General features: G+C 36.7%; 2 protein-coding genes and 1 pseudogene across 2 annotated transcripts; 2 read left to right on the top strand and 1 right to left on the bottom strand.

The window, feature by feature from the left end:
• The first annotated feature begins 211 nt into the window (after positions 1 to 211).
• Positions 212 to 775, top strand: LOC125186553 (ethylene-responsive transcription factor 5-like). The gene has a single exon (XM_048082933.1). The coding sequence runs from the start codon at positions 279 to 281 to the stop codon at positions 693 to 695; it is 417 nt and encodes a 138-aa protein (XP_047938890.1). The 5' UTR covers positions 212 to 278; the 3' UTR covers positions 696 to 775.
• Positions 776 to 4966: 4191 nt separating this feature from the next.
• LOC125186554 lies at positions 4967 to 8597 on the top strand (annotated as a pseudogene).
• Positions 8598 to 11900: 3303 nt separating this feature from the next.
• On the bottom strand, positions 11901 to 14484 carry LOC125186552 (transcription factor KUA1-like). The gene is made up of 3 exons (XM_048082932.1): positions 14034 to 14484; positions 12827 to 13035; positions 11901 to 12589 (listed from the first exon to the last, which is right to left on the bottom strand). The coding sequence occupies exons 1-3, from the start codon at positions 14308 to 14310 to the stop codon at positions 12092 to 12094; spliced, it is 984 nt and encodes a 327-aa protein (XP_047938889.1). The 5' UTR covers positions 14311 to 14484; the 3' UTR covers positions 11901 to 12091.
• Positions 14485 to 15846: the final 1362 nt, after the last annotated feature.

The raw sequence follows: 15846 nt of genomic DNA, 5'->3' as shown, positions 1-15846 counted from the left end.
TTTACTAAATGGAACGGCATGATCGTGATAAGAGTTGACATATAAACCGCAAATGCGTCAGCGGGTCAACAAAATCATTTTAATTATCTCCAAAAGACTAGCTCAATTTTTTCGCAAAGAATTGACCAAAGACCATCTCCAAATATCACAAGAAACTTCATCTATAAATACCAAACACACACTCTCCTCAAGAATCAACCAAAGCTTCCTCTCTAAATTAAATAAAGTCGCTATTTAATTACCTAAGTAAACTTTGTTTGACACATAATTTGGTTTCCATGGCGCTCCCCGACGAAGTTTCCGCCATCGAAAGAATTCGAATGCATCTCTTGGGAGAATCCGAGATTGATGGCAATGGTGCCATCAATTCGGGATCGCGAATCAGTCCAAAGATGGAGTGGATCGAGTTCGGGATCGGGAGTGCTCCTGATGATCATCATCATCATCAGGAGCACTACAGGGGGGTGAGGCGTCGGCCGTGGGGGAAGTACGCGGCAGAGATTCGCGACCCTAAGAGGCGCGGGTCGAGGGTGTGGCTGGGGACGTACGACACGGCAGCGGAGGCAGCTAGGGCTTATGATAGGGCGGCGTTCAGGATGAGGGGCAGAAAGGCGATCCTCAACTTCCCACTCGAGATTGAGGAGGCGATGCGGAGGACTGAGCCTTTGTATTGCCACCCACATCTCCTAGTGTAGGCTACACTCATCATTTACTACTACTTCGTTTATCTTAATCTCTTTTTGTTAAGAAATATACAAACTTCATATTCAGACTACGATCAATACTAAACCAGTGTTAAACTTTAAATGGCAAACAAAATCATAATCTAAAGTTCATTATAATGAACTAATAACACATTTATAATGAACTTTAAATTTTTAAATCAAGTTATTATTTTAAAATCTATGAATTCACTATAAAGAATTATAAATAAAATTATAGTGAATTCCGTATTATTTTATAATGATTTGTTTGGTGTTTAGCATCTAAAACTAGTTTGGTATATATAATACTACCCCTTTATATTCAACGTATGTTCACGGATATCTTTACGCGGATTAAATAGGAACATCCGAACATGGTTTAATTTCTTATTATTGAAGAAATATTACAAAAGTTTGGGATATCATTAGGCTTTTTATAATTTCAACTAATTTTCTTAATGAATATGAATAGGTTTTAGTTTGAAATCAACAATTTAGCCAGGTCAAAAATAATAAAAATTGAAAAAAGTCAAAATCTTGTGAGCGACAAATTCATATGCTATTGTAACACGTCGTGTCATGACTTCGAATAGGGAGGGAAAGGTCTTGCAACTAAAAAGCTGTTTAAAAAGGAAATACTACTAGCTAGTTATTATTTTAGTATTAATGAATTACTCGTTACGTTCCTAGTTAATTGACAACGGTTGATTTGACACGAATTTTAAGAATTGTAGTTGAAAATGTGTGGAAAAAGTTAGTGGAATATGAGAAAATATCAACTTTATACTTCCTTCGTCCTAATCGATGTCACATTCTATTTTTTAGAAAAAATTCTCTCTTACAATAATATAAATATACTACTACTATTTTCTCTTTCCACTCAACAAACAAATCAACATTTCTTAAATTAATGCGTTGAGATGGACAAAAAGAAAACAGGTAGCAATTTATTGGGAATATGGTTGATAAGTGGAAGGTTGCAGGTAAGAAGTTATGATGGAAATTATTTTGGGAAATACTTAGTCACACTGGGTTTGATGTTATTATTGGTTTTCTAGAAATAAAAGTGCATTTGACTTTAATTATGAACTACGGTATATTTACTTGATAACTTACGCGTTCATCTGTTCAATTTGGTTTCATACAGTTTTTGTATTAATATCTGGAAGCGAATATTTTATGTTTTACACTGATCTATATTTGTTAATTGTGTTTGAATTTTGATCATGCAGCCTCTTATTACTCTGAGTCCTAAGCGAAATAAAAAAAATACTGCTCCTGCTATTCTACAATAGGAGTCATATTTGGTGTGGACAAAAGTTTTAAGAAATGTAAAAAATAGTGAGTTGAAAAAGTTAGTGGAATATGAGGTCCATTTTTTATATTAATTTTATAATAGAATGAGAGTAAAGTGAGTTAGTGGAATGTAAGACTTACTTATCATTTATAGTAAAAGTGAAATGTGACTTATTGTGGGACAGACCAAAATGGAAAAATGTGACTCTTATTATGTGACCGGGGCGTACATTTTTTATGGTCCGTGAACTTTGTCAAACTATTATTTTAGATCCGTAAATTTTGAAAAATATTATTTGAGGTCCATCAACTACCACTTATTATCAATTGAAGTACTTTTTTTACTATTTTCAAATTTTTCAGGACAAAAATACCCTGATATAAAAGACAATTTGGAAACTTATACATTCAATCCAATTGTATTATACACTTTATTTAAAAAAAGACAAATCTATATAGTGATACCTCAAATTATACATTCACTATAAATGTACTAAACTTATCATATATTCATATCTTTTATAAATATCTTTACTATATATTTTTGACAAATTTCTAAATATATTATAACCTTCAATTATGAGTAATACTTAATTTTGTGATATGCAAAAAAAAGTTCCATCTTCAACTTTTTATAATAAAAAAAATTTCAAATATCTTGACATATGGATACTCGTAGTCATACTCATAGTCAATAGTCACTATTGATATTTGAACATGACATAATGAGAGATATTAGATGAGAATATTCAATAGTTTAAATTGGTGTTATATTTTACATATATTTATGTTATGAATATGAATACATCCCTATAGCATAAAAAAATGTAAACTACTATAATTATCAATCACTGCGTAAAATGATTTCTTTGTTGGTTTTGATAGGTTTCACGCTAGTACTTAGGGCATCCACAGTAGTGGACTAGCGCCAGCCCTAGCCGCCGGCTAGCGGCTAGGAATCTAGGACGGGCAGCTAGTCCACTATTTTGACCGGCTAGCGGCGTGAACGAGCGGGAGGTGGACTAGAGGTCGGGCGCGGACGATAGCCGTTAGCTGCGGTGAGCGATCGGCTAATGCCTATATTTGATTTTTCTTTTATAATTCAACTCTATATATACGGCTCGTTGCACTTCATTTCATTCGCACGACTTGTTTTAACAATTATCTTTTCCTCCTCTCTCATTATCTGTAGATAAAAATGACTCATGATGGTGATGATGATCCAATGCAGCGAATCGATGACTAGTTGTGGGACCAGACATCCGCGGAGATAGATCGGTTGGTGCAACAGCACGTGCAGCAACAGGTGCAGCCAGTGGTCCCTCACCCCATCCAACATCGACGTACAGCAAGAAGCCTATATTCGACTCTAGTATGATATAATTGAAGAATTATGGGCACATAGAGTTGCACGTTAATATCGTTTGTATTTTGTTTAAATGGTTGTTTAATCTTTGTATTTTTTTCCAAATTTTAATATAACGAAAGTTTTTGAATTAGTTAGTTCCATATTTTTTTTCTCCAATTTATTTTTTTGTTGTTTTTGGTGTTTTTTTATCAAATGAATTTGGCTAGGATATTGTTAGGCTGTTGCTTGGCTAGGGCAGTGGCTAGATTGTGGGAAAGACATGATGATGTGGCAAAAGGAGGTTTTTGGCTAGACTATTGCTAGGCTATTACTAGGGCGTTCCTACTGTGGATGCTCTTAGTATAACTTACGTTAAGTGACTATTTAATTACTAGTTAATTATGCTTTTTACTACTCCCTTCGTCCACGATTAATTGGCACTAATTTTTTTTACCTGTTCACAATTAATTGACGTCCTTACTTTTTATAGCTACTTTTGGTAATTGACCCACATTTCACTAGGAGTATCTCCAATGAGAGAGGTAAATGGAAAATAAAGTCTTATAACTACCATATTTATCTTTTTTACATGAAATGTCATTATTCAAGGGGAATGTATTTGAGAATGTAGTATACATTTTTTTCTATTTTAAAAAGGTATCTTTACATCTCCATCAATGCGCAGATAAAATCTTATAACTACCACATTTGTCTTTTTTTTATGAAAAAACAATCTCGTATTTGAGAAGGTATTATACATTTGTGTTTTAAAATGCATCTTGTATAATTTTTTTATTTTAGAAAATAAAATTTACCTTTCTATATACCTTTTTGAAATTGGTTTTTCGGGAAGGTTATATTTCCCTTTTTGAGAAGGTTTTCTTTATATCTTACTCCCTTAGAGATGCTCTAACTCACACACATTTTATTATAAAACTAATATATATCGAATTAGTACCCATATTCTAATCACTTTTTTAACTCACTTTCCACAATATTTCTTAAAATCATAGACGAATCAAATAGACTCAATTAATCATAGACTAAGAAACCACTAGTAGTATTAATTTAGGGAGATTATTATAAGTATAAAATGGAGTACTACTCAATTAACGGCATCTTTGAAATTTGGATATGAAAACACAAAGTTGGACAGATAATCGATAAAATTCACGTTTTGTTCGTATGTCGTATATTAAATAAGTTAGATCAGAAATGCCAATCTTGAGTGTTGTCGTACATAGTGTTCAGTATATTCGAGGAGCCGTTCTTGATATATTTGAAGAAAACAAAAATATATAAGTATCTAACACTGCAGCATTGTATACATAAAACTGATCACAGTATCACAACTTGGTATGATTCTTGTTGATAAAATAAAATAAAATAAAATAGGCATTTATGCATGCTTTGTTGGCGGAAGTTCAGAGGGGAGGCGCCGCTCCTCTCCTCGTCCACTCCTCCTTTGGCTCTTACTGTTTGCTGCCAACCCCGACTCTTCTGTCTTCGCATTCACTCTCTTGTTTACACCAACTATGCTATATATATATATACATTCTTTCATTCTTTCTCTTCTCCAACTACAAAAGAAGCCTACTGCCGTCTCTAGCTTGTTGCAATGGAGATGGACAAAACCACTGCAGCTTTAGAGGCCATCAACAATGAAACTATTGATCTGGTAGTTATAAATTTATATTTCTGGATTATTTACATATGATTGTTACATGTATATGATTCGTAAGTATGTGTCGTCTCTCAGGAGAATATCCCTATCGAAGAAGTTCTTGATAAACTGAAATGCACAGAAGAGGGTCTCAGCTCGGATGAGGTGGAGAGGCGGCTTCAAGTGTTCGGTCACAATAAACTCGAAGAGAAAAAGGTATTAACATATGTTATTCGATGTATGGATAGTAGAATTCGATATTTTGGCTTACTACTAGCTAGCTAATCTCTTGTGTTTGGTGTGATAAATGAAGGAGAACAAAATACTGAAGTTTTTGGGGTTCATGTGGAATCCTCTTTCTTGGGTGATGGAAGCAGCAGCTATTATTGCTATTGCTGTTCCTCATGGAAAGGTAAAGTGAAGAACATGATATTTAATTTAAAAGGAAATGAAATTAATTACTCCTATGTTCATATATGTGCCTAATGAAAGTGTTTGTGTTGCAGAAAAATAACGTTGATTATAGCGATTTCGTTGGGATTATGGGTCTTCTTATAGTGAATTCAACGATAAGTTTTATCGAGGAGAATAACGCTGGAAATGCAGCTGCAGCTCTTATGGCGCGGTTGGCTCCAAAAGCAAAGGTGACTTAAAAGCTTGTGTTTTGTAATTTTCAGTATTTGGTTTTCAATTTTCATCTCTCTCTGTGAAGGTTTTACGCGACGGGAAATGGAATGAGGAAGATGCAGCAGTTTTAGTTCCGGGAGATATTATTAGCATAAAACTCGGGGATATAATTCCTGCGGATGCAAGATTACTCCAAGGAGATCCTTTAAAGATTGATCAGGCTAGTCTCTTTTATGTTCTTGCAAGTTACACTTTCAAAATCTTAATTCTTTTAATTCTATGATCCAAATTTGATGAGTTGTGTTATGAAGTGGAGAAATGAAGGAAGCAATGTTGTGTATGTTTCAGTCGGCTTTAACAGGAGAGTCACTGCCGGTGACGAAGCATCCCGGTGATGGGGTGTACTCGGGCTCGACCTGCAAGCAAGGTGAGATTGAAGCAGTTGTGATTGCCACCGGAGTCCATACTTTCTTCGGAAAGGCGGCTCATCTTGTCGAAAACACCACACATGTTGGACATTTTCAGCAGGTTTTCTACTTTACATCATGTCTCATTATGTCTCTTTTTAGTCCGTTCGCCAATAAATGTTTTCCAATGTCCATCAGGTGTTGACATCAATCGGAAACTTCTGCATCTGCTCTATCGCGACCGGCATGGTGTTTGAAGTGATCGTGCTCGCATGCCAGCATAGGAAATTCCGGGACGCGGTAGAGAACCTTCTTGTGCTGTTGATCGGTGGAATCCCCATCGCGATGCCCACAGTTCTGTCTGTCACCATGGCTATTGGCTCCCACCGCCTTTCGCAGCAGGGCGCCATCACCAAGAGAATGACAGCGATTGAGGAAATGGCCGGGATGGATGTCCTCTGCAGTGACAAAACCGGCACTCTAACTCTCAACAAACTTAGCGTCGACAAAAGCATCGTTGAGGTTTTTGCCAAAGACGTTGACAAAGATATGGTCGTCTTGATGGCTGCAAGAGCTTCCCGGTTGGAGAATCAAGACGCGATTGACTGTGCCATTGTTTCCATGTTAGATGATCCCAAAGAGGTAACCTTATATAATGTACTATACTTTATCCGTCCCAATCCGATAAATGTGGCTTCGACTCATGCCTGTTTCTTCAACCGAAGGCGAGGGCTGGGATAACGGAAATTCACTTCCTCCCCTTCAACCCAACCGACAAGAGGACTGCACTCACCTACTTAGACAGTGATGGAAAAATGCACAGAGTCAGCAAAGGTGCTCCAGAGCAGGTAATAAGTCCAATTCAGCCATTTATTTACGTACGATATTACTAACCCGAAAACATTCATGCGTGCAGATTCTTAACCTCGCGTATAACAGATCAGAAATTGCAAACAAAGTGCACTCTATCATTGATAAATTTGCTGAGAGAGGTCTCCGATCGCTTGCTGTTGCTCGCCAGGTTACTTTTCTATACATTACAAGTATAAAATAGTAGTACTACCTCATTTACGAACGTAAAATCATACGTTTCAGGAAGTCCCAGAAGGAACGAAAGAAAGCACGGGCGGTCCGTGGGAATTCCTTGGTCTTCTTCCTCTATTTGATCCGCCTCGTCACGACAGTGCAGAGACTATCAGAAAAGCTCTTGATCTTGGAGTTAGTGTTAAAATGATAACCGGTTCGTTATTGAAAATACTACTTTATTTGAACATTCAGGATATGATACATTAGAAGAAGTTTAAATGTTGATCTGGATTAGGTGATCAGCTAGCAATTGCAAAGGAGACCGGACGGAGGCTTGGAATGGGCACCAACATGTATCCTTCCTCGTCGTTGCTTGGAGACCACAAGGACTCATCGGCTGCTGCTCTGCCCGTGGAGGAGCTTATCGAGAAAGCTGATGGCTTCGCTGGCGTCTTTCCAGGTAATCATACTATTACTTGAGAAAGATCAACTAGCGTCTTACCAACTGAACAACGCTTTGCCAGTATGATTTTAGCAAACATTCATGGCTGCAGAACACAAGTACGAGATTGTGAAGATCTTGCAAACCAGGAAGCACATATGTGGGATGACAGGGGATGGAGTGAACGACGCGCCAGCGCTGAAGATTGCAGACATAGGAATCGCGGTTGCAGATTCCACTGATGCTGCCATCTGCTGTGTATCTTCAAGTGAGCACCATCAGCCAGGCTTTGATATTTGTGACTCGGTCGAGAGGGTGGTCCTACACAGAGAGGCCCGGTCTCCTCCTTGTGGCGGCGTTCATCATTGCACAACTGGTCGCAACCTTATTATCCGCAGAGGTGACGTGTGGCATGTTCGGGATAAAGAGAATAGGGTGGGGATGGTGTGGTGTGATCTGGTTGTATAACATCCTGTCATACTTGCTGCTTGATCCTATCAAATTTGGAGTCAGATATGCTCTCAGTGGGAGAGCATGGAATCTTCTGCTTAACCAAAGGGTTTGTTCTACTTATATCGACATACTAACTGCTAACTATGTCAACACGAAGCCGTACAAATGGCTTCGTGTTGACATCTATAATATATATAGATGAATTCAAAATATTAGTTAGCAGTTAGCAACTGAACACATCCCTAGCTAGTAGTGAGTTCAAAAATGAAAAATATTTATATTTATGGTTTCAGACTGCCTTCAACTCCCAAAGGGATTTCGGAAAGGAAGCACGAGAAGCAGCGTGGGCAGCAGAACAGAGAACCATACACGGTCTGCAATCCGCAGAAACCAAAATGTTCAGCGAGAAAAACGCCTCGAGGGAGATGAACATCATGGCCGAGGAAGCGAAGAGACGCGCTGAAGTTGCAAGGTCAGTCTAAATGTACACAAAATGTTTCCCAAAACTGAAATACTTACATGATTACTTATATATAGGTTGAGGGAGCTGCACACATTGAAAGGGAAGGTAGAGTCCTTTGCCAAATTGAGGGGGTTAGACATTGATGTCAATCCGCACTACACTGTCTGATCATATATATCTCCCCTTAAAGCATTGTTAGTGTAATACATTCATCCATCCACAGAAAGGGTCAAATTAATAAGACTGTATGCATATGTATTTTTATCCATTTATAAACTTTTCATTGTATTTTGCTTGAAGTTAAGTATTGGAACACCAAATTGGCCAAGAGTAGAAGAGATATTGACTCTGGATATGAATTAACAGTGCTAGCTAGTTACTTTGGTCACATGTTGTTGCAATCTCCCCTTCATTGTTTGTGCAAATAATTTTGTGGACGATATTTATGTTACTTGCAATTTGATACCCACAAAATTGCCATATATTTTGAAAATCAATATGATTGGCCAGCATAAATCACAAATTTCTCTAAAATCATAAATAAAAATTTTTAGACATTTATATGTCACGTGAAGATAGATAGGCCATCAAAACATTTGTAATAACACTGTTGCGGAAATTTGCTCTTTCATTCGAAGCAAACATAATTATTATCTGGTAACTCTATTATACTACATGAATCTCATATATTGAAAAATTACATTATAATATAATGAAACAAAATTAATTATTCGAAAATCCAATAAAGTGTTTAATCTTTTTAATTGAACAATGCACTAATGCACTATGAGATAAAGATTATGACTTAATAAAAGTAAAAAAAATGGGCATCGAAAATCGAACTTAAAAAACCGAACCAAACCGACAAAAACCAAAATTTTAAAAAAATAGAAAAATGAAAAAGAAATAGTATATATTAATATATACTCCATAATTTATTTTATTTTATATATACTAATAGAATATAAATATATACTCCCTCCGTCTCGGATAATTCGGGTCACTTTGACCGGGCACAGGTTTTAAGAATTGTAATGAAAAATGGGTTGAAAAAGTTAGTGGAATGTGGGTCCTACCTTTATATATTAGTTTTATAATAAAATGTGAAGTAGGGAATGAGTTAGTGGAATATGAGGTCCACTACCAAAAATGGTAAAAGTGAAATGAGACAAATTATGTGGGACGGACCGAAATGGAAAACTGAGACGAATTATCCTAGACGGAGGAAGTATAATATAAAATTAATAGAATATACATATAATATGTATTATATAAAAATATATTAAAAGAATATATATTATATATATGATAATATACTAAATTGATAGAATAAAAATATATAATAATATATTTAAAATTCAATACGGTTTTTCGGTGTTTTTTTTGCCTAAACCGAACCGAACCGAAAAAACGAAATTTTTTTATTTTTAAATCGAACCAAAAAACCGAAAAAATCGTACCGAATTTCAAAATTTCGGTTTAGTTCGGTTCGGATATTCGGTTTTCGATTTTTTTGCTCACCCCTAGTTCCATAGTAATGGATGCATTTCTTTTCGGCACGGAGATTAAGAAAAATTGTGTTAGGTGAGTTAAGTAAATGGAGAATAAAGTGAAAAATGAAAAAGGTGGAGAGATGAAGAGAAAAAAAAGTAGGCGTGGAAAAATGCGTTGAGTTTTACTAAAATAGTGAATTACTCCCAAAAATTTGAATTACCATATTTTAGTCAGGCATATATGTTGGTATGTGATTTGGCGTGAAAAGTGGAGAAGCTTTTGGATTCAGTAATCAACTTTGGTGATATTGGATAATTTGCTATGATGTTATCTATCTTAATTCTTAGTATCAGATGTTATTTTGACCTTTGTGAATTCTGTAATCAACTTGGTGCACTTTTAATTTTGAGCTTTTTAAATTCAGTAATCTACACTGATTTTTTTTACTTTAAGATATTGTGTTATCTTACAAGTATTATATTGCAATTTTTTGTCTATCAGCCACACGCACCCATTCCCTTGATTTGAATAATTTGTAGACACAAGAGCATCCGCAATGGTCGCAATGGTCGGCTAGCGACTGGGCCGTTTGCGAATTTGTACGCCAATACTCCGTCCCATTCCCAGTAGTGGGCGGGGGCGGGGCAAGCGCCGGAGGATGGCGCGAGTCGGTTCACATGGAGGAAAGTATAGGAGTTATTATGCAGGAGTGTAGCATTCTTTGAAGGATTAGAAGTTCGGGGCGGGAGTGCGATCTTTAGGTGGCAGCGGCTTGGGCGAACTACCTGCGCGGCCTACTCTGGCCCGGCCAGCCCAAGCGGATCCCCACCCGGCGTCCCCGGATCTTTGAGGAGTTTCCATCCCCTCCTTCATTCGGTCGCCCCCGCCGGTGGACGAGAAGCGGGCGCAGCGGTGCCAGTGGCGGATCCCATCGCCGCGAGGTCCGGTCTCCGCCTCCACCACCTTTTCGAGTACACTCTCCATTCGCGTAACCATGCGCGGGATCAGATGTACAAGGTCGAAGCATAAATGAAATGCAAGTACATGTTCTTGAGATCTTAGAAGCGTGCGTGTTGATTTATGCGGATGCTCTAATAGAAGACATAGGATTTATAGGAATATGAGAGTGGGAAGTTTATAAAGAAGAAGAGAGAAAAATTAGGAAAAAGAAAAGAAGAAATATAATACTCCATATTTATAAAGAGGAAGAAAGATGGAGGATAAAGGAAATAGAGGAAGCAGGTATTTGAAATGACATACACACATTTCACTGTGAGAAAATGGCGCCTACTTTTGTAGTATAATGTACAAAAATGCCCTTTAGGCCTTTAGGGGTGATTTTGTCCGAAAATTTGGTCAAAAAGTGAAAAAACACCTGAAATGAGAAAGTGGTATAGTCTTGGTACCGCAAATGATATTTTGCAAGTATAGGTACCGCAAATGTTCGTCGCTGAAAGTATAGAACCTAAAAATGTAATTCACTCTTACTAAAAAGGAAAATGACTCTATTACTATGGAACATACCAAAATAGCAAAATGACTCTATTACTATAATACGGAGGGAGTATTATTTTTATTATTTAAAAAAGTGTTACACTTTAATTTTATTATTAAAATTTATATTGTGATTAAGTTTTAATCATGTTATGACAAATTATAGTTGTGTAATACTCTATCCCCACTCTCCATTAATCAAATTCCAATTATTTTTTTTCATCTCTCTCTTATTTTACCAATTATGCATTAAAACTCATATCGCTCTAAATATCTTTATTTTTATGGGACGAAAACAGTACCAAATTTATCGTGTAATAATAGGTTTTAATAATGTATATTTTTTTTATATTCCATAATCCATATGAAATGGTTGATGATACTTTTACAAACAGTCAAACAATGAAAACCACTCGTGAGATCAATACAAGTAGTGTTTGATCATTGAGAAATATGTACACATCACATAAGTATGCACATTAATTGTGAAAGATTCAAATAATTTGAAAAACAAGTTTTCTGGCGTCTACAGAGTTAAGCTGAGGTTGAGTTAATCCTTCCTAAAACACACTTATTATGACAACCTAACAGAAAATTATAACTTAACAAAACCCACTCTAAACACTATCATCTTCTATTAACAACGACACAACCAACATGTTCTTTCCTGCATTCTAGACGGCATGAATCGGATTGTGACTCATGTCTGAAGTGCCGGAAGCCGGGTTAGCCTGAAACGCAGAAGGTCTCGCAGAGCCCTCGACGAGTTTTAGGGAGAGGGCTGACGGCCCGCCATCCCCGATGGATTCCCCTAAGCTTAGATTTGACATACCAACGAGCTCGTCCACATTAATAGGGCTCTTCGAATGCACAGCAGTTGGCTTCACCACTTCATGGGTTTCTGCTATGGCGGGCTCTGTATTGTATCCAGGCCAAAACTGGACGGGCAACGGGAAGAGAGGAGCGACATAAGCAGGATACATGACAGGGTAAGGATATTGAGAGCCCTCCGGGTTTGTCAGAGCAGTGTCCCCGTCGTTGGAGTTTGCAGATCCCATGGATTCACAGTCTTCATCCACAGCAGTAGGAGCTGCTGGAACGCTGCTTTGTGTCTCGGCTTGAGAATGATTCACAGGGAAAAAATCTCTCGACATAACAGTAGTATCGGCGGACTGCAGAAGAAGAAATTCAACATTTGAATAATATGGATGGCGTTTTACAGAGCTTAACATGGTCTATATCTATCATCTGCCTATAATCAGATCGATAACCTTTTTCCAAGAAAAAAGTGGATAACTGGAGCCGTCTGTTCCATAAGCATACATCATGTTTTGCATATAGCTAAGAGTCATTAAGGGCCTACTAAATGTGTAAAGATATACGTAGCGTTGAGAAATAAGGAGGCTTACTTCGTCGGCAACAATATCGAATAGGCTTGAGCGTCTCTTCCTCCTTGACACATTACTCTGTCTGATGAAGTACTTTTGGGCATGGCTAGCAACCTGAGTGGGTGTTCTAGAGACCACATAATTCCGTGCAATGCCACGCCAATCACCTTTACCAAGCTTTTGCAAGCCAATCAGAAATAACCTATGTTCCTCTTCTGTCCAAGGCACTCCTAGGAAATAAAAGTGCAAAGTTAAGGAAAAGACCAGATATAATAACAACGAGAGGAAAAAAAAATAGAATCTTGGAATCATTGAAAGGAACCAACTTCTTGAATGGCTATGACAAGTATTAATGGTATTCTAAACTGAAATTTGATCAAGGACAAAAGATATCGTATGAGCCAATCATAGTATCAGCACATCTTTGAAACCTTAACCTGACCCCACCCCAAAAACTTCAGCCTACATCTTCGACTCCCCCTTTAGAGTATAAGCATTGAATATTGCAAATATATTCCACATGGCTCGGTTATTTCGCTCAAATTTTGCATATAATCATTTTCAGGATCCATGTTTAGTTCTTATATCATTTTCCCTGTGTATTAGCATTCAAGCCGCCATCATGGACACCCAAAGTAGAGACAGATTTTTAGGAATGGTTTAGACATCGAAATTTAACAAATAAGTCGGACCAGACCAGTGTATAGCAGAGACAGAGTGCTTTCCCATCCAACAATCAGACAACTCAGATATTCGTGCTATCATTCTGTTCTCTCATAAACAGAAGAAATAGAACACCACAAAAACCAAGATTTTAGATTATACTATCATTTACACAAATTTCAGTTTTTTCAAGAAGTTTCCAAGTACAATTAAATTCCATAAGAGGCAAAAATCACATATGATCATGATAAATAACAGTCACATTAGTTTCACATTCTTCCCGAATCATTCAAGCACTTGAATTCAGAAACCAAAATAAGCCTAAAAATCACACAGAGAATCAGAATAGCACACAAATTGAATAACATGCCGACCCGGAAATTCAATCTTACACCGACCCTTATCTAAAGGCTCCAACACTCTACACTAAACCCAAAAACAGTAAAAGCTCGTTCAATTCTGATTCAATTTTATCCAAAATCAACACTAGACCAAAATTAATCAGATCCAAACACATACCCCAAATTACAACCACAAAACCTAATAAGCAAATAATAAAATAAACCTTTTTTCCGCTCACGGCTGGAAGAGGAGCCAGCAACGAAGTCTTCAGAAGCGTAGCCATCGGCGGGAGAGGGGTGGTCAGGGGTGTCAGCGGGGGAGTTATGAGCAGCGCTCCCACTTCCGCCGCCGCCGCCCATGTAATGGGTCAAGTTGCCCATACTAGCGCTCTTCCGGATGGAGCCATCAGTCAATCGGACGCCGAAAAGCTTGACGCCTCGATTGGGACAGGTGCGGGAGTTGTGGCCGTTGTGGCTGCAATGCGAGCACCGCCTCGTCATTTCCGTTTGTTACAATTACGAGATCCCAGAGAACATCGGGCTTGTGTTTTTCTTTTTCTTTTTTTTTATGTTTAAACCGAAGGTCTGGTCTGGTTTGGTCTGTGCGCTGTGTGGTTACAGATATAGATATAGAGAGAGAAAGTCTGATCCAAAGGAGAGAGATGGAGTGAGATAAATGGAAATTAAAGAATACAATATTGTACTATCATGTTTACATTTCTTTTAACAAAAGTTGTTTTCTTATGGAAATGATTTGAAAAGATATTATAGCTTCTTTAATTTAGAATCTATTATTTTTTAAGGTATACTTACCTTTTGAACTCATAAGATAAGTGGTAAGAAATAGTTTTTTTTTTTTTTTTACTTTCGAATTGGTCTTAGTATCGCTATTTTGGAAATTTTGAATTTTAATTTTTTATAATTTTTATAGAATAAATCTCATATTCCACTAATTTATTTTGTTTATATATTTAATAAGTAGTAGTAGTAGTAGTATATAAAAATATAATGCTTATTTCTATTACCTATTATTTGTATCATTTAAATTCGTGCTTTATAGACGTGGCTTTATTATTCTTGTTAATATTTCACATAAAGAGCCATAATATATTGTTAAAAAGAGTCAAAATGAGACATCGAGATTATATCATCGGCCCACCGGAGAAAACCAAATCTTCAATTTTTTTATTGCTTAAAACCAAATCAATCTTCATTTTTTTTTTATTGCTTATGCAAATTAATTGAAGATTCATTTTTTTAACATTAAACAGTTTTTAGTGGTTCAGTTTAAAATTTTTGCAACTTGATGCTAGTGTGTTCTCCATTTGGTCAAATGTGAATTGATATTTGATGCGGCCTCCCCTCAATATATACTAAGAATATTCTAGAGGCAAATATTAAATGAAATGAAGATCTCCTTCTAATGATAGGAATTAAATAAAGGTAGAAATGGAATAGAGATCACATTGTATGACAATTTATTTGTATTGTTTATATATTTTCATTTTAGTTTCTCCTTAATTCTAAAGTACTACTATAATGAACAATTTTTGGCACGACACGATAACGCGAAACGAATCCGCACGAAATTAATGGGTATGTGTCAAAGCTTATTGGGTCTGTATCCTTATCGTGTCAACACGATAACGACACGTTAACTTCGTGTCGTGTTCGTGTTACACGTTAAGAAATAATACTAATATATTATAATATTATTATAGTGTCATTATTGTGTCGTGTCATATATGTTTTGTTATCGTGTCATGTTGACCCAAAATAGTTCGTAACGTTAATGGATTCGTGTCGTGTTCGTGTCTGAGGATAGCGTGCCGTGTTCGTGTTCGTGTTTGGAGTTTTCTTAATAGGTCATGTTCGTGTTTGTTGTTATCGTGTCGGGTCGTTATCGTGTCAACACGATAACGACACAACACGCACGATTTGCCACTCCTAGAATACTAGTACAATGTAAATATAAACATATAATTCGTATGAAAGAACACCAAATTTTCAGAAACAACATTGAATTTTAGAACTCTG

This window comes from Salvia hispanica, chromosome 5 (assembly GCF_023119035.1).
Source record: "Salvia hispanica cultivar TCC Black 2014 chromosome 5, UniMelb_Shisp_WGS_1.0, whole genome shotgun sequence".
Taxonomy (NCBI): Eukaryota; Viridiplantae; Streptophyta; class Magnoliopsida; order Lamiales; family Lamiaceae; genus Salvia; species Salvia hispanica.
The sequence above is the reverse complement of the archived record's forward strand: the minus strand, read 5'-3'. Positions and strand labels throughout refer to the sequence as shown.